The sequence below is a fragment of the Tachyglossus aculeatus genome, chromosome 2 (assembly GCF_015852505.1).
Source record: "Tachyglossus aculeatus isolate mTacAcu1 chromosome 2, mTacAcu1.pri, whole genome shotgun sequence".
NCBI classification, from domain to species: Eukaryota; Metazoa; Chordata; class Mammalia; order Monotremata; family Tachyglossidae; genus Tachyglossus; species Tachyglossus aculeatus.
In genome coordinates this window covers 86,720,669-86,747,871 of record NC_052067.1, presented here as the reverse complement: position 1 = coordinate 86,747,871, position 27,203 = coordinate 86,720,669, and the positions used below count along the sequence as shown (strand labels likewise).

At 41.2% G+C, this 27,203-nt stretch overlaps 1 protein-coding gene across 2 annotated transcripts in view; it reads left to right on the top strand.

Moving 5' to 3' along the window:
- The first annotated feature begins 677 nt into the window (after window positions 1-677).
- AKAP7 (A-kinase anchoring protein 7) overlaps window positions 678-27,203 on the top strand; it is a 148,969-nt gene continuing 122,443 nt past the window's right edge. The window contains exons 1-3 of one of the 2 annotated variants that reach the window (XM_038770910.1): window positions 678-795; window positions 16,813-16,949; window positions 22,808-22,968. In XM_038770910.1, coding sequence (XP_038626838.1) covers window positions 16,879-16,949; window positions 22,808-22,968 — 232 coding nt within the window. In that variant the 5' untranslated portion in view covers window positions 678-795; window positions 16,813-16,878. Of the gene's footprint in view, window positions 796-16,812; window positions 16,950-22,807; window positions 22,969-27,203 lie in introns of those variants that run through there. The other variant, XM_038770919.1, reaches the window with a different exon arrangement.

Sequence of the window (27,203 nt, the reverse complement as noted above, 5' to 3'; positions counted from 1 at the left end):
TCTTCCTCCCTCCAAAGCCCTACTGAGAGCTCACCTCCTCCAGGAGGCCTTCCCAGACTGAGCCCCCTTTTTCCTCTCCTCCTTCCCTCCCCATCCCCCCCTCTGCCCTAGCCCTTCCCCTCCCACAGCACTTACATATATTTGTACATATTTATTACTCTATTTTGTACATATTTATTAATCTTTTATTAATGATGTGTATACAGCTATAATTATATTTATTCTGATGGTATTGACACCTGTCTACTTGTCTTGTTTTGTTGTTTGTCTCCCCCTTCCAGACTGTGAGCCCGTTGTTGGGTAGGGACCGTCTTTATATGTTGCCGATTTGTACTTCCCAAGCGCTTAGTACAGTGCTCTGCACACAGTAAGCACTCAATAAATACGATTGAATGAATGAATGAATATTGTATTGCAGCTCTAGAATGTATGGGTCCTACAATCACTGACTGATTGGAAACCCCCTACAGGTATGTTAGTGTGTATTGTACTGCAGCTGTAGAATGTATGGGTCATAAGGGTATGCGTTTGAGGAAAACTCCGTACTTTGAATGTATTAGACATACTAGTTGTATGTTAATTTTGTTTGCATTTTGCTGCTTCAGTTCAATAATTATCGAATACTATAGTATTATATGATTATGAAATAATTTGCTCTTTTTTGATTTGTTGAAGCAGGAAGATGTTCCAGTTCAGGAAATCAAGGGAAAAGTAAAAAGGAACATGTTCCTGACATATGGTACCTGATGGAAGAAATGCCCTTTGGTAATTCAGAGGCTGAAGAAGAATTTGAAAGTAAGTATATTACAGTAAGTGAAGGAAATCAGGTTCAGAACCCCTGCAGAGTAAATTTAGCCTCACTGTGTGCATCTGTTTCCCTGTTCTCAATAAAACATTTAACCTTGAACACTAGTTTCAGTGTGTGAGTTTGGTTGTAAATCATATTTTCCACATATTTAATTACATCATCAAAACTGAAAAAAATTAGACTAAGCCATCACCAAATTCTGACACACATAAACAACTTCTATAGAGATCAGAGTAAGGGATAAGATTATTTCATAATGGTCAAACGATTTTCTCAATTTATCCAGAGTTCACTAGGTACTCCACATGCTTAGGAGATAGCTATTACCACCACTACTACTACTACTGAGAGCTAGGGTAGATACAAGATAATAGTATTTGTGGTATTTTCGCTTGTCCAGCACTCTACAGAGTATTTGGAAGATACAAAACTGTCAGTTCAGGCACAGTCCCTGCCCCACATGGAGCTCACAGTTTAAGTAGGAGGGAGAACAGGCACTTAATCCCCATTTTACTGTTGAGGAAACTGAGGTACGGAGAAATTAGATGATTTGCCCAAGGTCACACAGCAGGTACTAGGAAGGACTGGGGATAGAACCCAGGTCCCTTGATTTCCAGGCCCCTGCTCTTTCCACTAGGCCATGCTGCTTCTCTTTCTAAGGAAAGGAAATCATGGTAAAGTAATATATCAGTGTGAATTGGGCTGAATCAGGTCCTTGGGGTTCAGCTGAAAAATTTAGAGGATCAGCAGTTGGACAGCTTAGGCATTGTTTGTTAAAATAAAGAACAAACATGGGGTTCAGTGTTTCAATGGAAAGAGTAGGGGAAAGGAGGGAAGATTAGCTTAGATCACAGTTTGGTGAGGGTCACAAAATAAAATTCCCTGCAATCTTGTTCCCCATTCCCTGTATCCATATTGAGGCCATACAGGCTTTCCTAGAATTCCCACAGAAACTCGTTAGCATAAATTGTTACCAGTGGTAAGGAGAGAAAATGAAGAGTTAATGTGCCTGTCTGCTCAGGTTTATGTGTGAAGCTTCAGTGTGTCTTTTGTAGTAGACTTTGGATTACTGCATCACCCTCCTGTACTGATCTTCCTGCCTCCTTTCTCTCCTCACTCCAGTCCAAATTTCACTCTGCTTCCAGATCATTTTTCTATAAAACCATTCTGTTAATGCTTCCCTGCTCAAGAACATTCAGAGATTTGCCCATCCACTTCCGCATCGAACAGAAACTCGCTACCTTCAGCTTTATTTATTTATCTTAATGTTTATCCTCCCCCCCGCCCCAGGCTGTAAACTCATGGGCTGGGAACATGTCTACCAACTCTGTTATAGTGTACTCTCCTAAGCGCTTAGTGCAGCACTCTGCACACAGTAAACACTCAAGAAATACCATTGATTGATTAAAGCACTCAATTTCCTTGCCCCTCCTATCATACCTCACTGCTTTTCTACTACAACCCAGCCTGCATACTTCGCTTCTCTAATGTCAACCTACTTATTGTACCTTTGGCCTGGAATGCCCTCCCTGTTTAAATCCAACAGACAATCACTCTCCCTACCTTCAAAGCCGTATTAAAAGCACATATCCTTCAAGAGGCCTTCCCCAACTAAGTCCTTATTTCCTGTTCTCACATTCCCTGCTGCATCATCCTTTCACTTGGATTTACCCCTTCCTCTGCCCCACAGCACTCATGTATATATCATTAATTTATTTAGAATAATGTCTGTCTTCCCCTTTAGCTCGTTAAGTTTGTTATGGGCAAAGAACATGTCTACTGACTCTGTTGTATTGTACTCTCCCAAGTGATGATGATGGTATTAAGCGCTCACTATGTGCCAAGCACGGTTCTAAGTGCTGGCCTTAGTAGAGTGTTCTGCACACAGTAAGTGCTCAATAAATATGACTGATTGATTGATTAGAGTTTGGAGGCAGTATTGTTAAGTGGAAAGAGCAGAGGTCTGGGAGTCAGGAGACCTGTGTTTGAGTCCTGGCTTTGCCACTTCCTTATTAATAATAATTAATAATTATGGTATTTATTAAGTGCTTACTATGTGCCAAGCACAGTTCCAAGGACTGGGGTAGCAAGTGGCACTCAACAAATGACAAACAAGTCAAGTGTCTTTCACACTGGGTAGTGAACTTGGGAAGAAGTTGGTTCATTAACACAGGTCACGGAAAGTAAATCCTTGCCACTACTGCCTAGTCACTCAGTCCGTCAGTCATATTTATGAGTGTTTACTATGTGCAGGGCACTGTACTAAGTGTTTGGGAGAGTATAACACAACAATATAACAGACATATTCCCTGCCCACAGTGAGTTTACAGCCTAGATGGGGAGATAGAGTGCTACAAGGTAATCAGGTTGGACACAGTCCCTGTCCCACATGGGGCTTACAGTCTTACCCCCCATTTTACAGAGGAAGTAACTGAGGCACAGAGAGGTTAAGTGACTTGCCCAAGGTCACACAGCAGACAAGTGGTGGAGCTGGGATTAGAACCCACGTGTTCTGACTCATTCATTTATTCAATCGTATTTATTGAGCACTTACTGTGCGCAGAGCACTGTACTAAAAGTGCTTGGAAAGTACAATTCAGCAACAAAGAGAGACAATCCCTGCCCACAATGGGCTCAAAGTCTAGAAGGGGGAAGATAGACAACAAAACAAGTAAGCAGGCATCAGTAGCATCAGTGTAGATTCCCAAACCCGTGCTCTTTTCATTCATTCATTCAATCGTATCATTCATTCATTCAATCTTATTTATTGAGTGCTTACTGTGTGCAGAGCACTGTACTAAGCGCTCGGAAAGTACAAATCGGCAACATATAGAAGTGGTCCTTACCCAACAATGGGCTCTTGCCAGTAGGGCATGTTATTAGAGAATTTTAGACTTTAGACTGTGAGCCCACTGTTGGGTAGGGACTGTCTCTATGTGTTGCCAATTTGTACTTCCCAAGCGCTTAGTACAGTGCTCTGCACATAGTAAGCGCTCAATAAATACGATTGATTGATAGAGAACATTGGGCAAGTAACTTAATGTGTCTGGACTGCAGCTTCTTCCTCTGAGACAGGGGGATAAGATAGATTGTGAGTCCCATGTGGAACAAAGACTTTCCTATTTCTTAACCTTGTATCTCTCCTAATGCTTAGCACATAGTTAGTGCTTAATCAACACCATGATTATTTTGAAGGCAAATTCCTTCTGGATTCTCACAACTGTCAAAATGTCTGTGGTTGTCCTTGAGCGGTGAATTGTATTTTCCAACCTCTTAGTACAATGCTCTACACACAGTAAGTGCTCAATAAATATGATTGAATGAATGAATGAATTTTCAGAGAATGAAAGCACCAGTGAAAGTGTCTCATTTACTCACAAGGAATGGCTCACAGCCCCAGCAAGATCTGGCCTTTAACTGATGTATCTCTTTCCTGTGAGTATCTTAGGTTAAAAAAAAAACAACTTTAAACTTGGTCAAGCTTTTACATTTTTTTTTTTAACACCAAGGACTCTTTATCTCCCAGCTTGTAGTTTAAAGTCTCATATGCCCAGCACATTGAACTGAATTCTCTCCTCTTGCAGCGAAGCCCCCACAAGGAAGGATGGATAACTCTGGTCCTGCAGGTGTTGGCTTGGGGGTGGGAAAGTGATTCCTCTGGGTGCCCAGCACAGGTGTCTGGGCACTACTCTTCAGGCAGCACACTGTTTGATAGAACATCAATGAGCTATTTCCCCATGTGTCCTGGGGCCCACAGTGTAGACCACTACAGATATACTGGGTTTCCAGGAAATGATCAAAAACCATGGATGAGGATGGATTGAGGGTGTTCTCTCCTCCACCCACCAGCCTTCATCAGCACTTAGAAAAGTGCTTGGCACATAGTAAGCACTTAACAAATACCATCATTATTATTATTGGGTCCTCTGGCATTGGAAGGACTGGGCCAAGGGTCTGTAAAATTATATTAGACGCCTGGGAACCCCAAAAGGCTGTCTTATTCCTTGGTCCATAAGAAGCAGCATGGCCTAGTGATTAAAGCATGGGCTTCGGAGTCAGAAGGACCTGGGTTCTAATCCCTGCTCCTCCATGTGCCTGCTGTGTGATTTTAGGCAAGTCACTTGTCTTATCTGTGCCTCAATTACCTCATCTGTAAAATGGAGATTAGACCTCTATCAACTAGGCCACTGAGGCACACGGAAGCGGAGTGACTTGCCCAAGGTAACCAAGCGGGTACGTGGCTAGTCTAAAAGACAAACAAAATTAAATATCCATTCAGCAGCTGGAGAGGCATAATAAGTGTTGTTTGTCAGGGTTCTCCACTTGGTCCAGAATTGTTTAAAGTTTTCATCATTAACTGGGTGGACTGGAGAGAGCTCAGGCATATCACATTTTCAGGGGACACCAAGCAAGTGAGGGAGACTTCTCCCCAAATGTTTTCCAGGAGATGCTAAGAATAAAGCGGGTTGCTGGCCCAGACCTGCCCTCCTCAGGGGGAATCTGCAGCTCCTCCCCTCTTGCTACTTGCTGCTCAAGGGTAAGATTGCCCTGGAGTGCTGGGATAGGAAAGGTGTAGTTGCCGACAAGATCCAGAATGGTGGGGCCCACAGAGCACAGAGGGCAGGCTTCACTTTCAGTAGGGGAACTGTCCATAACTCAGGATGCACTGGACCCCTTCAGAGGTTAAATGATTCTTGTGCTTCCCTTTAGATTATTTTGACCTTCTCTTCCCCACTTCCCCCCCTTAGATTTTGCTTATTAGCATGTTTCTGAAAAAATAAGTGTTTTTTCCCCGTAATTTTTCCTCATTCACCCATTATTTACCTTGTTTAAAACCCACATTTTTACCTTTCGCCTTTCTGCTTAGCCATCAGGGACTGGATTTTTGTCTTGTTCAGAACCCACCTGGAGCTGACATGGGTTCAGAGCTCGGATTGATTGCTTGAAATTCTTGCAGTTGGATCAGCCCCACGGGTGCAGATCGAGAACTGGACCCTAGGCTTCTACTATTAAAAAAAAAAGGCCCACTAAAACCCCCCAACACTTCACCTCGAGGATTATTTATTTATATTAATGTCTGTCTCCCCTGCTAGACGTGTACTAACTCTCTTATACTTTACTCTCCCAAGCACTCAATAAATACCTTTGATGATGATGATGATTATGGCTGGGACATTTTTCTATGAAAAGTAAATTTACAGACTACTCTGAGGCAATTTGGCAAAACATACTTAACACTGCTAATACTTTGGGCCCTATCTTTTTGACATTGTAATGTCTAATGCAAATATATGCCAATAATAATAACAACATTGTATAGGGAGCTGTTACTGGGATGCACAAACATAAGTTGTGAGGTGTGTATGGCTTGGGCATTTGTCATTTTATAGATGCTGAAATGGAAGCAGAGAGAGATTGATTGACAGTGGCGGAGTCAGCTCTGGAACCTGGATTCTACCTTCTAGATTCACATGCCTGGGTTGGATTGGGAGGAGGATATCTGATATGTTTCCAAAGAATTACTAGACTTTTAAAAATCCAAGTTCGAAGGAAGGGCTGGAAAATAAAGTACTTCAAATTTTGAAACATGCTGGTAACATGAAGGTCATTGGAAAACTAAAGCAGGAAGTGAGTGAGCGTTTATCACTTCTGTTAATCCATGAATCCTATTTCTTGAGTGCTTACTGTGTGCAGAGCACTGTACAAAGCGCTCGGGCGAGTACAATATAACAGAATTGGTAGATATGTTCCCTCCTACAGCAAGCTTACAGTCTAAAGGGGGAGGCAGATATTAATATAAACTATAGATGTGTACATAAGTGCTGTGGGGATGAGTGAGGGATGAATAAAGGGTGCAGATCTACTGCAAGGATGAGGCAGAAGAGAGTGAGAGAAGAGAAAATGAGGGTTTCGTTGGGGAGGGCCTTTTGAAGGAGATGTGCTTTTAGTAGGGTTTTGAAGGTAGGAAGAGTGATTGTCTGTTGGATATGAAGAGGGAGGGAGTTCCAGGCTAGAGGTAGGATGTGGGCAAGGGGTTGGTGGCAAGATAGCCGAGATTAGGGTACAATGAATAGGCTGGCATTAGAGGAGTGAAATTTGCAGGCTGGACTGTAGGAAATATACTTGCCCAGTTTTTGCATACCATTCATGATGGGATGCAAGAAAAACAATACATGCTTAAAAACTACATTTTAAAAGTCAAGCCAGTGGCACTCCCTGTCTTGTTTTATATTTGATTTAATGAAAATGCCCCAGGGAGTCATCACTTTCAAATACAGGAATGCAATATTGGACTTCTTCTTTCCTTAGTATCCAAAGAATTTGAATTCTCCTTGAAGAAAAGGAAGGACACTTCTGAGGACAAGAAAGAAGGCAAACCAACTACAAAGAAGAAGAAAAAGAAAAAGACTCAACCAAATTATTTCCTCTCTATTCCAATAACCAACCAAGAGGTGCTCTTATGTTTTTTGAATTATGGCTCCCCACATAATTTAAATTAGTGTGCAACTTGTCCTGGATGTTTATTCTTGAAGCCCAGTGTTTCCCCCTTGAAGCGCTGCCTATTTACTAAATAGCATCCAGAAAGCTCTTAGGCAAGGTGGCAGTCAGAAATGAAATTTAAGAAGTGAATAGTATAGATGTGAAAAGGATCCAGCAAAAGAATCCATTCCAATAAAAGCTGTGGAAGAAAAGCTGAAAGAACTGGCCACAGTCCTAATTTGAGAGTAAAAGACTAAGATACCTCCAGCATCTCATTTCACTTGGAAATCTGGTCTTTGTTGTATTAACAAGGCAAAACATATTCTGTTGGCCTAAATGCTAGTGAATATGATGATGCCTTTCACCCAGACAAAACATAATTCACCCTACTGGAGAAGGTCTCATTCTTTTATTCTTTTGGCCACTAACCTATGCCTACACAGACGATGTTCATCTGGTGTTTTTGCCAATAATCAGTTCAATTTGACACCGAGTTTAATTTGAGTTTATAAGGACACCTATTTGGATTTTGTGGTATATGGGTGTGTATGTGAGAGAGCTAAAAAAATATACCTCCCAGCTGAATTTCTGGCATGTAGGACAGCAATATGTGATAGCCTTTCATGAAGAGTGACTTTAAGATAAGAGAGTGTCCTATATAGGATTGGTAGGATGACAGATTTTACAATCAATTATACTCATCATCATGGCTGTTCACCATATCTACTAGCATGTCCTAAAATGGAGAGAGGTAAGTAGGTGGGAGAGCAGACACAACCCATGGAGAGTCAGAGACTTAATTAAAGTTATTTACTGAGTTACAACTCTATGCAGATCACTGTCTGAAGCATATATGAGTACAATTGTGTAAGAAGCATGGATTCAGCCCTCAAGGAATCTAGACTGTGGGCCTGAAGGACTTTTCTTTCCTTTCCCTTGTGACTGAAGACTGAAGTCCAGCTCCGTGAGCATTGCCATAGCATTGTACTACTACTAATAATTGTGATGTCTGTTAAGCGCTTACTATGGACCAAGTACTGTACTAAGCGCTGGATCAGATACAAGATAAACAGGTTGGACACAGTCCTCATCCCATATGGGGCTCACAGTCTAGGGGGGTGGGAGAACAGGTATTGAGCCCCCATTTTATGGATAAGGAAACCGAGGGACAGAGAACTGAAGTAACTAGCCCACGGCCACACAGCAGGCAAGTGGGGAAGCCGGGATTAGAATACAGGCCCTTCAACCTTCTTGCTAGGTCACACTGCTTCCTTTTTCACCTTTTAAAGATATTGTTTGAAAAACTGGAAGAAATTTTTAAAAGCATTGGATTTCTGAAGTTGCTGTCCAAAAGCATTTGGATCATTTCAGTGTTATGATTGCAAAGACTAAATTTTATGGTTGTGTAATGTTGGATATCATTTTTTATCTGGAGTTTGAACTTAGGTTTGGGTTGATTTCCTTTTCCTTGGATTATTTTGGAAACCAGCAGTGCAGCTGGGAATTGTAGGAGGTCAAGAAGCTGGTGGGATGGTCTTCACTGGGGAGGGGTGAGGAGTGTTTTGATCCTAGGAAAACAGAATTTAGGAAGAGTAACAGAATAAAACTTCAGTAATTCATGTGCAGTGTGTTTTGGGCATTCTTTTACTTCCTTTCTTTCCTGCCCATCCCTGTCTAGTGGGGAAAATAACTAAGTGATAGAACTGTCTCTGATCCAGAAGCAAAAAACACAAGGAGGAATAACATCTTTTGCTTGGGTAGTTATTTTTAACCCAAAGTCTTCCAAGGTGTAGTAAAACATTAACCCAAGACATAGTTTTTAGGGAAGACCAGATCCTGGCTCCAGGCAGTTATTGAAAGCAAGTGACAAAAACCATATCCAAGTGAAAGAACAAAGGGAAGTTGACTGAAAGCTATGAAACAAACTTAAAGTTTGACAAGTTAGAAACCTGGGTCTGTTCTCCTGACCTCAGTTTTACCCAACCCACAGGTGGGGCAGGGTCAGGTAGAAGAGAGTTGGCTCATCTGGGGGCTCGGTGAGAAAGTCCATTTCAACACCTTTTTGGCTTTTTCCATGTCCACCAAGGGAACTATAGGGTACAATTAATAATCTGAAAGCAGAGATGTAGTCTTATACATGCACAGTGGTTAGTTGCAAGTGCTGCTGGGTACTGTAGCCTTCACTTGAGATGAAAAGCAGTGTGACCTAGTCGATAAAGCACAGGCCTGGGAATCAGAAGGACCTGGGTTCTAATCCTGGCTCTGTCACTTGTCTGCTGGGTGACCTTGGGTAAGTCACTTCACTTCTCTGTACCTCAGTTACCTCATTTGTAAAATGGGAATTAAGATTGTGAGCCCCATGTGGGGCATGGACTGTGTCCAACCTGATTACTTTGTATCTACTCCAGCGCTTAGAACAGTGCCTGGCACATAATAAGTGTTTAAAAATACCACAATTATTATTATTATTGGGATGTTTTTTATTAATTTTTTTAGCACACAAAAAATTTGGTGCTCACTGGGCCCACCTCCCAGTTTAATATGTGTCAATGTAGGGTTTGGGGGGCAAGCAGTTCTATTTTTGCATGTATTGTTAAAAAAAAATTCATAACAGGTTTTATCTTGTCATTTAAAATAGTATTTCTGCAACCAAATTTGGTGGGGCCAGGTTCAAAATGGAAGGCCGTGGACTTTCGCATCGCGTAGCATAGACCTGAGCAGTGGCGACCTACCATCCGAAGCCTGGAGAGCATCCATGCAATTACTTTGCTGTTAGTTCCAGTAATATCATGGCACCAATCAGTATGTAGAGCATTTAACCCAAACTATCATGCTTATACTATTCATTCGTTCATTCAATCATATTTATTGAGTGCTTACTGTTTGCAAAGTACTGTATTAAGCACTTGGGACAGTACAACAATAAGTAGACATATTCCCTGTCCACAACGAGCTCACAGTGTAGAGCACAAGCCTGGGAATCAGAATCTGGGCTCTAATCCAGGATTTGCCAGTATCTTGTTGTGTGATCTTGGACAAGTCACTTAACTCCTCTGTGCCTTAGTTGTCTCATCTGTAAAATGGAAATTCAATACCTTTTCTCCCTCCCTCTTAGACTTTAATCCCCATATGGGTCAGAGGCTAGTATGATCTGATTATTTTTGTATCTATTCCAGCACTTAGTACAGTACTTGGCATATAGGAAGTACTTAAATACTACCATTATCATTATCACACCAATGTGCAGGGAGAAAAAAAGCATTCTTCTTTCCTCTACTGGCACTACCTCTGTGTCCTCAGTTTTGGCTTCTGCTTAGGTAAAGATATTCTTAACAACTTAATGTATTTCTTACTGAGATCCCCACAGGCTTGGAATTTTAATGTGTCTCATATTGTTCATGGTTTGGAATGCTTTTCTTATGGAAAATGATGATTTCATATTTCTAAGAAAAATAACTTTGAAACTGACTTCTTGAACATCAGAAAGATTCTCCAAAATAACATTTGATTAATTAAATGAATTTAAATGAGAAAAATGTGGGTTACATTTTCCTCATACTCTATACTAATGAGTTTAAAAATGAAGGCTAGGAAGAGTTTGGCAAAGATATTTGCATTTTATTGAAGCCAAAGTGTTGGAAAAATAGTTGAAGATGTTCAATAGCAAACACAGCCTGATTCCCTCACTTATAATCTTGGGGTTCTGTAATTTGTCATTGAATGTTTTCCCACAGGAAAGACAAAATGAAGCTACTCAGAGTATTGGAAATATCTTCAGCAGTAGTAATGAAGAGCTAACAAGAGCGAATTTGTATTTTTGTTCACCAATGTTGTTTTTAATATATAAAATATCCAGGGATAATTAGTTTAATTTCCTGGGATCACATAAATTCTTAGACTCCTCTGATCTTAAGAAGAGGCAAATTCATCTATGGAAATAGTCAAACAAATTTGGTTATGGCCAAGCAAGTGGAAAGCATTAGCTAAGTGTAAAAGAGAATAATAATAATAATAATGGCATTGTTAAGCACTTACTATGTGCCAAGCACTGTCCTAAGCGCTGGGGGATATACAAGGTAATCAGGTTGTCCCACATAATAATAATAAAATAATAATAATTCATTCATTCATTCAGTCATATTTATTGAGCGTTTACTGTGTGCAGAGCACTGTACTAAGCGCTTGGGAAGTACAAGTTTGGACAGTCCCTACCCAACAGCGGGGCTCACAGTCTAGAAGGGGGAGACCGACAACAAAACAAAACATTTAAACCAAATAAATAAAAAATAAGTAGAATATGTACAAGTAAAACAGAGTAATAAATATGTACAAACATATATACAGGGATTATTCAAATGGTATTTGTTAAGTACTTACTATGTGCCAAGCACTGTTCTAAGCACTGGGGTAGATACAAGGCAATCAGGTTGTCCCAATTTTAATCTCCATTTCACAGATGAAGTAACTGAAGCACAGAGAATTTAAGTGACTTGACCAGAGTCACATAGCTGACAAGCGGCAGAGTCGGGATTAGAACCCATGACTTCTGACTTCCAAGCCCGTGCTCTTTCCACTAAGCCACGTTGCTTCTCCAATAACAGATTGGCAGTGGTGGGATGGGGCTCACAGTCTTAATCCACATTTTACATATGAGGTAACTGAGGCACAGAGAAGTTAAGTGACTTGCCCAAAGTCACACAGCTAATAAGTGGCGGAGCCAGGATTAACCCAAGACCTCTGTCTCCCAAGCCCAGGCTCTTTCCACTAAGCCACACTGCTTCTCTAATGTATCATAAAGTGCAATTTATTTTTTATTACTCAGTGTAACATAATGCAAGCACTCTTGTGGAAAACACTTTAATACAGCTATGTTAAATTTGTTGACTGCAGGCCTATCAGGATGCCTATCTGGATGCAATATGTGACCTGCACAGTCAATCAGTTGTATTTATTGAGCACATACTGCATGCAGAATGCTGTACTAAGCACTTGGACAACAGGACAACTGAATGCAGTAGGAAAGCAGAGAAAAAAAATCAATTACCAATCAATGATATGACTGAACTTTTACTGTGTGTACAGCACTGTATTAAGCACTTGGGAAAGTACAATAATATAAGTAGACATTATCCCTGACCTTAAGGATTTACAATCTAGTGAAGGAGGCAGACATAAAAATATATAACATGTTGGGGGATCGACAGAGTATATGAATATGTACACAAATGCTGAGGGAGTCTGGTGAATATCAAAATTCTTAGGGGATATTAACTTAACTGCATTGGTGATTCAGAATGGAGGGCTATTAGTGTGGGAGATGAGAGGTTAGTGAGAGAAGACTTCCTGGAGGAGATATGATTTTAGTCGGGATTTGAAGATGGGGAGAGTTGGGGTCTGTCAAATAAGAAGCAAGAGAAAATTCCAGGCAGGAGGGAAGACATGAGCATGGGGTTTGATGTCGAGGGAGATCGAGATGTAGTAAGTAGGTTGATGTTAAAGGAGCAAATTGTGTGAGCTGGGTTAGTGGGAGAGGAGTGAGGATAGTTAAGAAGAGAGCTGATAGTATGCCTTTAAAACCAGTAGTGAGAAGTTTTCTGTGGGGTGCAGAAGTGGTTGGGCAACCATTGGATGATTTTAAGGAGTGGGGAAATGTGGAATTAATTTTTCAGAAAAATGATCTGGGCAACACTGTGAAGTATGGACTAGAGAAGCAGTGTGGCTCAGTGGAAAGAGCACATGCTCTGGAGTCAGAGGTCATAGGTGCAAATCCCTGCTCCGCCAACTGTCAGCTGTGTGACTTTGGGCAAGTCACTTAACTTCTTTGTGCCTCAGTTACCTCCTCTGTAAAATGAGGATTAAAACTGTGTGCCCCCCGTGAGACAACCTGATCACCTTGTAACCTCCCCAGTGCTTAGAACAGTGCTTTGCATATAGTAAGCGCTTAACAAATACCATCATCACCGTCATCATCATTAGAGAGGGGAGAGGCTGAGGCAGGGAGGTCAGCGAGGAGGCCAATGTAGTTGATGGACTGTAAGCTCTTTGTGGGCAGAGATCATACCTACCAACTCTATTCTACTGTATTCTCCCCCAAGCACTTAGAAAAGTGCTTTGCACACTGAGTGCTCAATGGATGCCATTGACTGATTTGTTGAGATAGGATATAACAAGAGCTTGAACCAGTGTAATAGCATTTTTGGATGGCAAACAGGAGGAGAATCCTAGGAAAAGGTGCCCATTCCTCCACCACAAAGTTTGTGCTCTGTTCAGAGCTGAGGGGCTGCACTCTTTCTCAAATACACCCACCCACCCCAAAACACCATTCAGTCATTCAATTGCATTTATAGAGCACTTACTCTGTGCAGAAGACTGCAGTAAGTGCTTGGTAGAGTACAGTATAAAGATAAACAGACAGTCCCTACCCTCAACGAGCTTACAGTCTAGAGGGGGAGACAGACATCAATATAAAGGAATAAGTTACAGATACATACATAAATGCTGTGGGGCTGGAAGGTGGGGATGAATAAAGGGAGCAAGTCAGGGTGACACAGAAGAGAGTGGAAGAGAAAAGGAGGCTTAGTTAGGGAAGGTCTATTGGAAGAGATGTGTCTTCAATAAGGCTTTGTAACTGGGGTGAGTAATTGTCTATCAGAGGAGGGAGGGTGTTCCAAGCCAGAGGCAGGATGTGAGAGAGGGGTCAGTGTTGAAACAGGTAAGATGGAGGTGCAGTGAGAAGGTTAGCATTAGAAGTAAAGTGTGCAGGCTGGGCTGTAGTAGGAGAGTAGTGAGGTGAGGTAGGAGGGGGAAAGGTGATTAAGTGTTTTAAAGCCAAACGGAGAAGAGTTTTTGTTAGATGCAGAGGTGGAAAGGTAACCACTGGAGTTTCTTGAGAAGTGGGGAAGCCATCTACCCTTTCTCCCACTTGTCTCTTCCCTTCACAGGTGATCTAATCAGTCAATCACTAGTATTTGTTGAGCGATTACTGTGTGCAGGGCACTGCACTAGGCACTTGGGAGAGTACCACACACATATAATGGATACATTTCCTGCCCACAACAAGCTTACAGTCTAGAGGACAATGAGCTTTAGCCAGGGTGGCAGCAGGAGGAGATAAAGCTGAACCTTCATAACCCCTGCTCATCTATAGACAGGAGTTTGACATGCCTCCCTAAATATGATTTTTCCTTCTCTTTTGTTGAGATTTACTTTAAATCAACCCTGAAAGTTCAGCTGGAAAAACAAGGTGTGGAGTTCTGATTATTTTTCCCATTTTTTCCTAAAGGAAATTTATTTAATTAGTCTTTTAGATGATTGAGTTCAGCTTGGCTTTGTTGTTTAGTAGATGGAAATCTGCTTTGGAGACATAGCTCAGACTAAGAATTACTCAACTATTGAATTATTCAAGATTACAATAAATGAACTAGCTTTTTAATTCCTTCCAATGTTAAATTTAGATAGGGCTCTGCAGTTTCAGTGTTCCCAAATGTGTATTGTGCATTATGTTCCACAAGGAGGATTTTCATGACTCAGAATTACCGAAGATGTTTGGGAAGAATTTTGAAACAATAAGTTGCTTGAAAAGCCAATCTTTCCATTTGCCTTGCATATTATCAATTGGAAAAAGAACATTTATTTATGATTCTTGTCCAGGAGCTTGAAGAATTTTAAAAATATAATTTGCTCAACTGGAGAGGATAGGCAGTTTTCTAAAAGAATTCCAGGAAGATCAAATTCAGGCTCAAAATCAAGTTCATCCATGGTCTATGGAGAAGGGTTTTGGGAAGACCATTGCCTAATTCCTATCCTAATCTTCCACCATCCCAGTGGGAAAGAGAAGAGCAGCCACAGCGTGGGGCCTCCAAAAAACCTTGAGAAAACCAGTGGCTGCTTAGCTGCTGATGCTAGAGGTGTGCCTTAGTCTCTGAGCCACAAGGACCCTGAAATTCAACCCCGCTAGCCACCTCATCCTACTGATTTTTGGTTTTAGTCTGTATATTTGTCCTTGTCATATATGCTGCATTAGAGTTTTATTGTTTCATCGCTACTTTTGTGCCTGTCACCAGTGCTCTCTTTTCCCTTATATTCTTAATTTCTTAGCCTCTCACCCTTGAGGGTGAGGAACTGTGTCTAATTCCTACCTCTGTATATTTTAGCAGCACTTAGTACAGTGCTCTGCACCCAGAAAGCGATTAATACTACTGCTACTACTTCCCTCATGTTATATTTGTTTTAAGACAAAATTAGTGAATTTGCATACATTCATTCATTCAATTGTATTTATTTAGTACACTTGGAAAGTACAATTCAGCAATAGAGACAATCCCTGCCCATGCTGGGTTTACAGTCTACAAGGGGGGAGACAGACATCAAAACAACTAAACAGGCATCAATATAAATAGAATTATAGATATATACACATCAAAGCAAGTAAACAGGCATCAATATAAACAGACTTATAGATATATGCATATAGGCATAACTGCTGTGGTGCGGGGTGTGGGGAGGGCAAAGGGAGTGAGTCAAGGTGATGTGGAAGGGGAGCTGAGGAAAAGAGGGGCTTAGTCTGGGAAGGCCTCTTGGAGGAAGTGAGCCTTCAGTAGGGCTTTGAAGGGGGAGAAAAGTGATTGGCGGATTTGAGGAGGGAGGGCATTACAGGCCAGAGGTAGGACGTGGGCCAGGGGTCGAAGGCAGGTCAAGCGAGATGGAGGCACAGTGAGAAGGTTAGCACCAGAGGAGTGGAGTGTGCAGGCTGGGATGTAGAAGGAGAGAAGGGAGGTGAGGTAAGAAAGGGCAAGGTGATGGAGAGCTTTGAAGCCAATAGTGAGGAGTTTTTATTTGATGTGGAGGTTGATAGGCAACCACTGGAGATATTTGAGGAGTGGGGCTGACATACTGAGAACGTTTCTGTAGAAAGATTATCCGGGTAGCAGAGTGAAGTATGGATTGCAGTGGGGAGAGACAGGAGGTTGGGAAGTCAGAAAGGAGGCTGATGCAGAAATCCAGTTAGGATGGGATAAGTGATTGTACTAAATCTGAATGCAAATCAACTGAGGTAATGTTTGATCTAGAAAAGGCAAATATGCAGATTTCTGGAAAGAGAGTCATTTCTAGAAGGAAACTGATCCTAGATTCCAGATATATGTGTTACCCTTTTTACCATGGGGTGTTCCTCACTGTTGAGGCCTCTTATCCCTCCCCCTGTGGTGCTATTTGGTGGCAAGAGGGAGAATAGGTGTCTGTTTCCACTTCTGTTCCTGTTTCCCCAGTACAGTGTTACTCACTCACGCTGGCCACAACTTCCTGCAACATGATTATTTTGGGGCACTGCTGCTATGATTTTACCACTGCCACCAGATTGTTCCAGCAGGTAGAAGCTACTACCCAGAATGGGAAAGCATTTGGCAAAATACTAAGGTTGAAATGTATTGAAGTAGTGTCTACTTTGTGTGGTGGTGTTTTTCTAAACGACATTTTGGCAGAAGACCTGAGTCCAAATGATCATCGGTATTTATTTTCTTGCTTAGATTACAAAAAACATTCAGACTCTGCAAGCTTCAATAATACAGCAGGATGCAAGACTCTCCAAAGCGATGTGTAAACACAGTACCTTCCATGTCACCTTGTTAGTGATGACATTATCAAGTGAAGAGCAAGTTAATATGTAAGTACTGTGAGATAAATCCTGCCTCAACTCACTTTCCAAAATCTAATTCTTTCAAAACCCACATCATCTGCCTCTCCACTCACTCCAATTACCAGCTGCAGTCATAGGCTTCAGTCTGGTCCCCACGTCTGCTTTTTGGAGTGACTTTAACACCTTTTTCCCTTCTCTCCACTGATCCTTGCAGGCCTCAATATCCTCAATGACAATAATTAATAATAATAATTGTGATAATTGTTAAGCGGTTACTATGTGCCAACCACTGTACTGAGCGCTAGGGTAGATACAAGCTAATCAGATTGGCCACAGGTCATGTCCCACATGGGACTGACAACATCAATCTCCTATTTACAGATGAGGTTATAGGCATGGAGAAGCAAAGTGACTTGCCCAAGGTCACACAGCAGACAAGTGGCAGAACCAGGAGTAGAACACACATCCTCTGACTCTCAGGTTTATGCTCTTTCCATTAGGCTACTCTGCTTCTCTGCCTCCCCAGTCACGTATTTCCTCTTACGCCTCACCTCTGGAGATGTCCCGCTGCACCCCCATCTTATACACCAACCTGGAGAATCACTGCACCTTAATCATTAGTCACTATACCATTCTCCCCTCACCAGCTCTGAAATTCCACTCACCACAATCCTCTGGCCAGGAACTCCCTCCCCTTTCAAATTTTCCCTACTGCAGCACTTGATCTTAGCCTTTCTGAAATCTCCTCTCTTGTAGAAGACTTTTTCCAATTTTTCTTCCTTGCATTGTCCTGACACTTCAACACAACCATAGAAATTTTATACTCACTACTTCCCACTGCACTTTTGCACATATTGTTTTGTATACGCTATGCCCACTCCTACTTGTAAATCATTTTTTCTGAAAAACCATTCAGTCTGTATATCCCCACTCCTCAAAACCCTCCAATGGTTGCTCATCCACCTCCACATCAAACAGAAGCACCATACCATTGGCTTTAAGGCACTCAATCACCTCTCCTTCCTACCTAACCTTTCTGAACTTCTTTTACAACCCAACCCACAAACTCCACTCCTCTAACTCCAACCTATTCTCTGTACCTCAATTTCATCTATCCTGCCACTGACCCCTTTCTCACATTCTCCCTCAAGCCTGAAACTCCCTCCCTCTTCATAGCGGGCAGGGAACGTATCTGTTAATTCTGTTGTATTATGCTACCCCAAACACTTAGTTCAGTTCTCTGCACATACTAAGTGCTTAATAAGTATGATTGATTGGACAGTCCATCACTCTCCCCACCTCTCTGAAACATGATTATTACCCCTAACCCATTCTCTCACCCCCTGTATCCACTATGCACTTAAGCACTTTGATACACACCCCACCTCCATGGTGTGTAGAACACTATACTGAGCACTTGGGAGAGTTCAAACCAGTAGAATTGGTAGATCTGATCTTTGCTCACAAGGAGCTTACTGTTTAGAGGGGGAAACAAACATCGAAGTAAATTACGCATGGAGAAAATGGGTGAGTATAAGGATATGCAGCGTGGCTTAGTGGAAGGAGCACGGGCTTGGAAGTCAGAGGTTGTGGGTTCTAATCCCGGCTCCACCACTTGGCAGCCGTGTGACTTTGGGCAGGTCACTTAACTTCTCTGTGCCTCAGTTCCCTCCTCTGTAAAATGGTGATTGAGACTGCGAGCCTCACATGGGACAACCTGATTACCCTGTATCAACCCCAGTGCTTAGAACAGTGCCTGGCATATAGTAAGTGCTTAACAAATACCATCACCATCATATGCACATAAATGCTGTGGGGCTGGGGGTGGAGTGATTGAAGGGCTTAATGGGTTCAGACCCAAATGCATAGGTGATGCAGAAGGGAGGACAAATAGGGTATGAAAATGGGGGAAAAAGCTCAAGAAGGATTTTGCTATATTCAAGGATGAAAGAGGGTGAAGAATATAAAAAATCAGGAGGTTGGGTGTCGAAGTTGGTAACTGTCCCATCATTCTACTGAGTATCCTATGGTTTTACCCATGTAGTTGGAAAACTGGTCTGATCAAAATCTGGAATGACAATGTACAAGCTCTTGTTATATAATCATATAGCTTACTGGTGATCCTCCTCCTTCTTTCTATTAGTATTATTATTGTGTTTGGTTACCCCTATGTACCAAGAACTGTTTAAGTCATTCATTCAATTGTATTTGTGGAGCACTTACTGTGTGCAGAGCACTGTATGCTTGGGAGAGTAGAATATAACAATAAAAAGAAACATTCCCTGCTTACAACCAGTTTACAGTCTAGATAATCAGGTGGGACACAGTCCCTTGTTCCACATGGGGTTCACAGCTAAGTAGGAGGGAGAACAGATATTGGATCCCTATTTGGCAGTTGAGGAAACTGAGGCCCAGAAAAGTTAAGTGACTTGCTAATTACAGGGTTGCTGCCCATCTGCTATGTGACCTTGGGCAAATCGCTTAACTGCTCTGTGCCTCAGTTACCTTATCTGTAAAATGTGGATTAACACTGTGAACCCCATGTGGGACATGGACTGTGTCCAATATGATTATCTTGTATCTACTCCAGCATTTAGTACAGTGCCTGGCACATAGTAAGTGCTTCATAAATACCCTAAAAAAATAAGAGGCTAGAGTGGGGTTGCCTGTTTTTGCTAGGACTTTAGCTGAAGGTTAATAGAAGAGGGAAGGTATATCCTGCTGTGTGCAGGATATACACTTGAGTTGTTTCTGCAGCTGTGGTGATGTGCTGTGGTGAGCCATTTATTTTCTCACTCTGTCCTCTGGGGCCCAGAGGCACCATTATGAGTTGGGCTCGCAGTGTAGCAGGTGCAGGTTATGATGATGGAATGGAATATGTCCAAGACCTTATCATATTACAGGAATAAGTTATGATGGCAACTGAAATGCAGGAGAGGGAAACAATGGAATTGGATTAAGCAGGCTCAGATTGTCTAGTATCTTTCAGAAGGAACGCTGGAGGCCTCTAGCTAGCTGGGCAATAGTATCTGCCTCAAATTACACATTCTTGAGAATAAACCACTTTTGACTTAAAACTTTAAGGTAATTATAGGTGATGTAGTGTTTTTACCACCCTGGGACCTTTTGTATCCTGTATGCATTCACTTGAAATGCCCTACTGTACTTCGTCTAATAAAGAAACATAGAAAACTGCACAAGCAAACCACAAAAATGAACAAAGCCCATTTCCCTAGGGAGGTTTATACCCTGACCATGACTTGCTTTTTGCTTTCATTCTTGCTTGATATAGCTGCTGAGCAAACAGTATTTTCAGTTGGAGTTTGATTACTGACTTTTCTGTTTCAGCCCGTTTAATTTAATATGCAGCCCCTGTTGAGCTTTTATTTATTAAGAAAACCACTGCTGCAGTTTGTAGTTTAATCTTTTTTTTTTTCCAATATGCAGCCTTCGAGACCAGTTTAGGAATGTAGAAAATATGTAATGGATTAGAAAACAGATCTCAATGATTTTAATCTTGTAAAACTCTCACCTGACAATTTCAAATGATCAATTAAAAAAAATCATTGGATTATGAGAATAAAGTGAGGCATTATTCCTGAAAGGTGAGGGGATGTCTTCAAGTCTAAAATTTTATTTTCTGGGTAATTACTGCCCTCTAGTGACGTTTTAGTTACCTAATCAACACGGAAATAAAATGTTACTTAAAACGTATTAATAATGGTGGTATTTGTTAAGTACTTACTATGTGCCCAGCACTTTCTTAAGCGTTGGGGTGGGTACAGAAATAATAATGGCATTTGTTAGGCACTTACTATGTGCGAAGCACTGTTCTAGGAGCTGAGGGGATACGAGTTGATCAGGTTGTCCCACGAGGGGCTCACAGTCTTCATCCCCGTTTTCCAGATGAGGTAACTGAGGCCCAGAGAAGTTAAGTGACTTGCCCAAAGTCACACAGCTGACAATTGGTGGAGTCGGGATTTGAACCCATGACCTCTGACTCAAAAGCCCGTGCTGTTTCCACTGAGCCACACTGCCTCTCTGGGTTGGCCCACTTGGGACTCAGTCTTAATCCCCATTTCACAGATGAGGGAATTGAGGTACAGAGAAGGGAAGTGATTGACCCAAAGTCACACAGCAGCCAGGTGGCGGAGCCGGGATTATTATATTTTGTCAAGAATTTTCCAGTGAAAATATTAGTATAAAATAATCAACACAATGCAAATCTAGAAATTAAGATTAATGGAATATAAAAGTTTGCTTTAATAAGAAAGCCATTGAGCTGTATTATTTATAGTTTTTGTAAGACGCCTACTCATATGCCAAGCACTGTACTAAGCAGTGGGGTAGATACAAGATAATCAGGTTGGACACAGTCCCTGTCCCACATGGGGCTCTCAGTTTAAGTAGGAGGGAGAACGGGTATTGAAACCCCATTTCACAGATTAGGAAACTGAGGCACAGAGAAGTTAGGTACATGCCAATGTCACACAGCAGATAAGAGGCAGAGTCAGGATTGGAACCCAGGTTCTCTGGTTCCCAAGCCCATGTTCTTTCCACTAGGCCATGCTGCTTCTCACAATGTTAACTTTTGGAAGTAAAAATTTACCCTGAAATATAAAGTCTAAATATTTTATTTTATGTCCATGCTGAATGCTTTCTACACTGTCGATAAAATATGTTCAAGGTTAAATATTTCTGAATACTTGAACTATGTTACTATCAAACTAATACTAGAAGCAGTGTGGTTTAGTGGGAAGAACATGGGCCTGGGAGCCAGAGGACTGGGGTTCTAAACCAAGCTCTGCCACTTGCATGCTGCATGATGTTGGGCAAGTCACTTCATTTCTCTGGGCTAGTTTCCTCATCTGTAAAATAGGAATGAAATAACTCTCCTTCCTCCCCCTTAGAATGTGAGTCACATGTGGAACAGCGATTGTGTCTGATCTGATATCTTTTATCTACATGGCTTAGTGGATAGAGCTCAGGCCGAGGAGTCAGAAGGTCACGGGTTCTAATCCTGCCTTCACCACTTTCATTCAATTGTATTCATTGAGCACTTACTGTGTGCAGAGCACTGTACTAAGTGCTTGGGAAGTACAATTCAGCAACAAATAGAGACAAAACCGGCACACAACGGGCTCACGGTCTAGAAGTGGGGGAGACAGACATCAAAACAAGTAAACAGGTATCAGTAGCATCATTATAAATAGAATTGTAGATATATACACACCATTCTACTGTGTGGCCTTGGGCAAGTCACTTAACTTCTCTGGGCCTCAGTTACCTCATCTGTAAAATGGAGATTAAGACTGTGAGCCCCATGCACAACTGGGACTGTGTCCAACCTGATTTGTTTGTATCCACCCCAGCACTTAGTACAGTGCCTGGCACTATAGTAAATGCTTAACAAATTCCAAAATTATTATTATAATTATTACCCCAGTGCTTAGAAAAGAGCTTGTCACAGAATAACCACTTAAATACCATAATTGTTATGATTAAGTTCAAATAAAAAAATATAAATAGGAGCAATCAATCGTATTTATTGAATGCTTACTGTGTGCAGAGCAGTACTAAGCGCTTGAGAAGTACAAACTGTTAACATATAGAGACGGTCCCTACCCAACAGTGGGCTCACAGTCTAGAAAAATTAATGATCATGTTTAGTAGTTTTCAAAATTTGATTTCAAAGTAATTGTCTTTGAAATTTAAAGACATCATAAAATAATTGATTTATACCTGTAACTTCAAAATGACCACAAAAACTAAACTCAAAATGAAAATAATCCATAACTTTTGGATTAGACAGGATCATAATTCCAGTGCACACTGAGAAATTATAACTCTGTGTTACCTCTACATTTTCCCTCTACTTCTAACAGAGCAGTTGGTGCACTCTTGGAGACTAAAGCACTCATAGAAGAAATTCTACAAGGAAAGCCTTTAGAGTTATCCTTTCAAGGAGTTGGTAACTTTAGGAATCAGGTGGGATTTGTGAAGTTGGCCAAAGGTGATCAGCTATCTACACTTATGGAGATTGAAGGTAAAAAGATGAAGGAATTGGGGTGATTTGGGGTTTCTCCTGCTACGTTGTGGTCACTGCAGTGCTTTGCCATTAGTGTTTTCTGAGCTTCCACTTGCTCCACCTTGCGCTTCCTGACAGTTTCAGACCAATCAATCCAGTCATATTTATTGAGCTCTTACTGTGTGCAGAGCACTGTACTAAGCACTTATGAAAGTATGATATAATAGAGTTGGTAGACATGCCTGGTATGGGCAGGGATTGTCTGTCCTTGTTGCTGTTGTACAGTGCACACAGTAAACGCTCAATAAATGATTGAGTGAATGTTCCCTGCCCACAATGAGTTTACTGTCTAGAGGATCAATTTTGAATTTGGCTTTGAAGGGCTGAGTCTCTGAGATGATCACCCACCATTTTATCTCCCAGTGGCTAGGGTGATAAAAGGCTTTGATTGTTGAGTTCAGCCTTCTCTGCCAGGAAAGTTGCAGCCATTAGGGTCCCTGCAGACCCACTAGTAAAAAAAAAGTTACAAATGCAGTTTTTAAATACCTTAAACTGATTTATAAAAAAGTAAGGGAAAATATTCTTCCATAGACCAGTTTTCATTAATATTATAATAATTATGGTAGTTAATAATAATAATGGTACTTGTTAAGTGCTTACTTATGTGCTAAGCATCATTCTAAGCTCTGGGGTAGATACAACACAGTCAGGTTGGACGCAGTCCCTGTACCACATAGGGCTCACATTCTTAACACAGATTTTACAGATGAGGTAACTGAGGCCCAGAGAAGTGAAATGACTTGCCCAGTGTCACACAGCAGCATGTGGTAGAGCCAGGATTAGAGCTCATGGTCTTCTGACTCCCAGTCTGTCCTCTATCCACTGAGCCACACCGCTTCTCTACTAGGTTAAGTTCCTACTAGGTGCCAAACACTGTTCTAAGCACCGGGGTAGGTACAAGTTAATCAGGTTGGACATAGTACACTACATATCAATGCATAATTTGGGCAATAAACTAAAGTATCTTGTTAGACCAAACTTTTTTTTTTTAAATAAGAATCCAACCACCACACTCAAGTTAACTCATCTGTGCCTCTCTGAGATATCATGTTGCCCGTGTGTACACATAGCCCAAAAGTCAAAATACTGAATAAAATTCTGGACTTCAGTTTTTACTTTTGTAACCTAATGGTCTCTGGGCATGAATCATTTCTAGTTCATCATTCATTGTTCTTTTAAATTCTTTAAAGGCTTGTCATTTTGTGCCAGTAATTCCATACATTCCATGAAGATATTCTCTCCAAGGGGCTTTCCAGTACTGATGAAAGATCTCTCTGTGCTCTGCGGAATGAGAAATCACGCCATGCTTTGATATGACTGTACATCCACAATTGTTGCTTTGGAATGTGAGCAAAGGCCTGCAAATGTCTACTTTCCCTCATGAATTTTGATATGCGGAAACACTTTGGTGTTGTGCCTGCAATATCTTATGGGCTTCCAAATCTTATCCCACCTATCTACCCTGCCAAAACTTGACCATAATGTGATTGTATCTTCAGCTTCCACACTTCATGAGAAGCAGTGTAAACTAGTGGAAAGAACAGAGAACTGGGAGCCAAGAGACCTAATCAGTCAAGCAATGGTATTTAAATAAATTTGATTGAATGAATTGTGCAGTATGTGCAGAGTACTCTACTAAGGACTTGGGAAAGTACAGTACAACAGAAGTGGTAGATGCAGCCCTTGCCCACAAGGAGCTCATAATTTATGGGTGGTGGTGGTTGCGCGGGGGCCGGGGGGTGTTTGTAATCCCAGTTCTGCCACTTGTATGCTGTGTGACCTTGGACAAGTCATCTAACTTCTTAGTGCCTCAGCTTCCATTTCTGTAAAATAGGGAATACTTCTCCTCTTTCCCCACTAGTTTGTGAGGCCCATGTGTGACAGGGACTCTCATTGCACTGAATCTACCCCAACACTTAACCTAGTACTATGCTGTAGTATGTACTTAACAAATATATTATTATAACAATGTTGCAAGGCATTTGCTGCTCTCTTTACTTCATATCTTAACATTGATTGCACCTACTTACATTTGACATTCACCCCACCTCCAGCCCCACAGCACTTATGTACATATCTGTAATTTATTTTAATTTGTCTACCCCTCTAATCAATGGTATTTATTGAGTGTTTACTGCATTCAAAGCACTATATTAAGTGCTTGGTAGAGTGTGGTGCAACAGAGTTGGTAGACATGTTCCCTTCCCATAACAAGCTTACAGTCTAGAGACTGTAAGCTCCCTGTCCACCAATTCTGTTTTATTCTAATCTAACACTTAGTCCAGTACTCTGCACACAGTAAGTGCTCATTAAATTAATTGATTGATTGATCAACATTGGGCTAAGAACTCAGTCTTTTCCCCTCAAAAGACAACAGTTGTTGAAAACTGTCATTGAGTCATCGGCAGAAGAGCCTTAGTCATTGAAAAAATCATGATATATTGTCCTTAGTCTGTAAATTCTTTGTGGGCAGGGATTGCGCCTATCAACTATATTGTATTATACTCTCCCAAGTGCTTAATATAGTGCTTTGTACACGGTAGGTGCTTAATAAGTATCATTGACTGAATTAAAATTCTAGATAATAACTAAGCATTTGAAAGGTAATACCTCTACAACTTCCTGGTTTCTAAGGGAAATTACAGAAGGTATTTTGGCCTCCGGAGGGATTCAATTCCCCATGTGCTAAATAACAGAAACAGTGAAGCACTAGTTTTTTGTGAAAAAAATTTGAAACAGCCTGTCATAGACCAAATTCATTCATTCATTCAATTGTATTTATTGAGTGCTTACTGTGTGCAGAGCACTGTACTAAGCACTTGGGAGTACAAGTTGGCAACATATGGAGATGGTCCCTACCCAAAAATAGGCTCACAGTCTAGAAGGGGGTATGGGAACTTTGTCCAACTGGATTATCTTATCTCCACCCCAGAGCTTGGTACAGTGCAATGGTACATAGTACACACTTTACAAGTTCTGTTATTATTATGATTATCATTCTAAAAGAAGGGGGAAAACCAAGAAATATTATAGGAGGAGGAACAATTGGGATTTAACAAAAGACTCAGTATGACTGTTAAAAGATAACGACCGTCAGTGATGACACCATGATTATGAAATTCAGGAACAGAGAGGCTGGTAGGGGTTGGCAACAAAGGGGGAGAGAAGAAGAAGAATGGGTTTAAAAGGGAAAAGATGACTCAAGTTTTATGTATAATGGGATAGCAGGACATGGTGCCCCTGGGGGCAAGAGGGGGCAGCTCATGGGCAGGGTATAGTGCCCACCATCCAGTACCTTATCTGGGACAAGTGGAGGGAAAGGAGATGATCCTTCCCTAGAATAAATAATAATAATAATTAGTGGTATTTGTTAAGCATTTACTATGTGCCAAGCACCGTTCTAAGCACTCTGTTTATATTGAAGAGAATCACGTTGACCACAGTCCTTGTCCCACATGGGGCTCACAGTCTTAACCCCCATTTTACAGATGAGGTCACCGAGGCCCAGAGAAGTAAAGTGACTTTCCCAAGGTCACATAGCAGACATATGCAGAGCCAGGATTAGAACGCACATCCTCTGACTCCCAGGCCCGTTCTCTTTCCACTAGACCATGCTGCCTTCCTAAACAACAAGGGTCATTATGTATTTAACATATTTGATTTCAGGATTGCATAATGGTGTGATAGCTTCCTCTTTCCATCTGTGCATTTATATAACCATTTAGAAGAAAAAAATTGATGTTAACATATAAAACCCAAAGCAAAAATAGAACCCTTCTTCCTTTTCCATGTCAGAAAAAAAAATGGTGAGATTTGTTCAGTTAAAGGGCAACACCCTACTAATATGTTATTTCACCCACGTACCCTCTACTAATTCATACACCAATTCCAAACCTAATTGGGTGGAGGAAGATTGTGGCAGTCAGTTCTATCATCATTTTAATGATGTGGGTACAGCTACTACTAGGATGTGTTCTTATTTTTTCCCCTCAAGGATAGCTTTCCTCCCAATTTAAAGTTTTTTAAAAGATTTCCTCATATGTTTCCCATTAGTGGTACAGGAAGGAAAATTTGCAACATGGAAAAATTACAGTTATATCCATGTCTTTCATTTAATCAGAGTCTCCTGTGTGCAAATCATCTTCTTTGGCACGCAATTATAATGGAACTGTTGAAATCCCTGGGCAATTGGA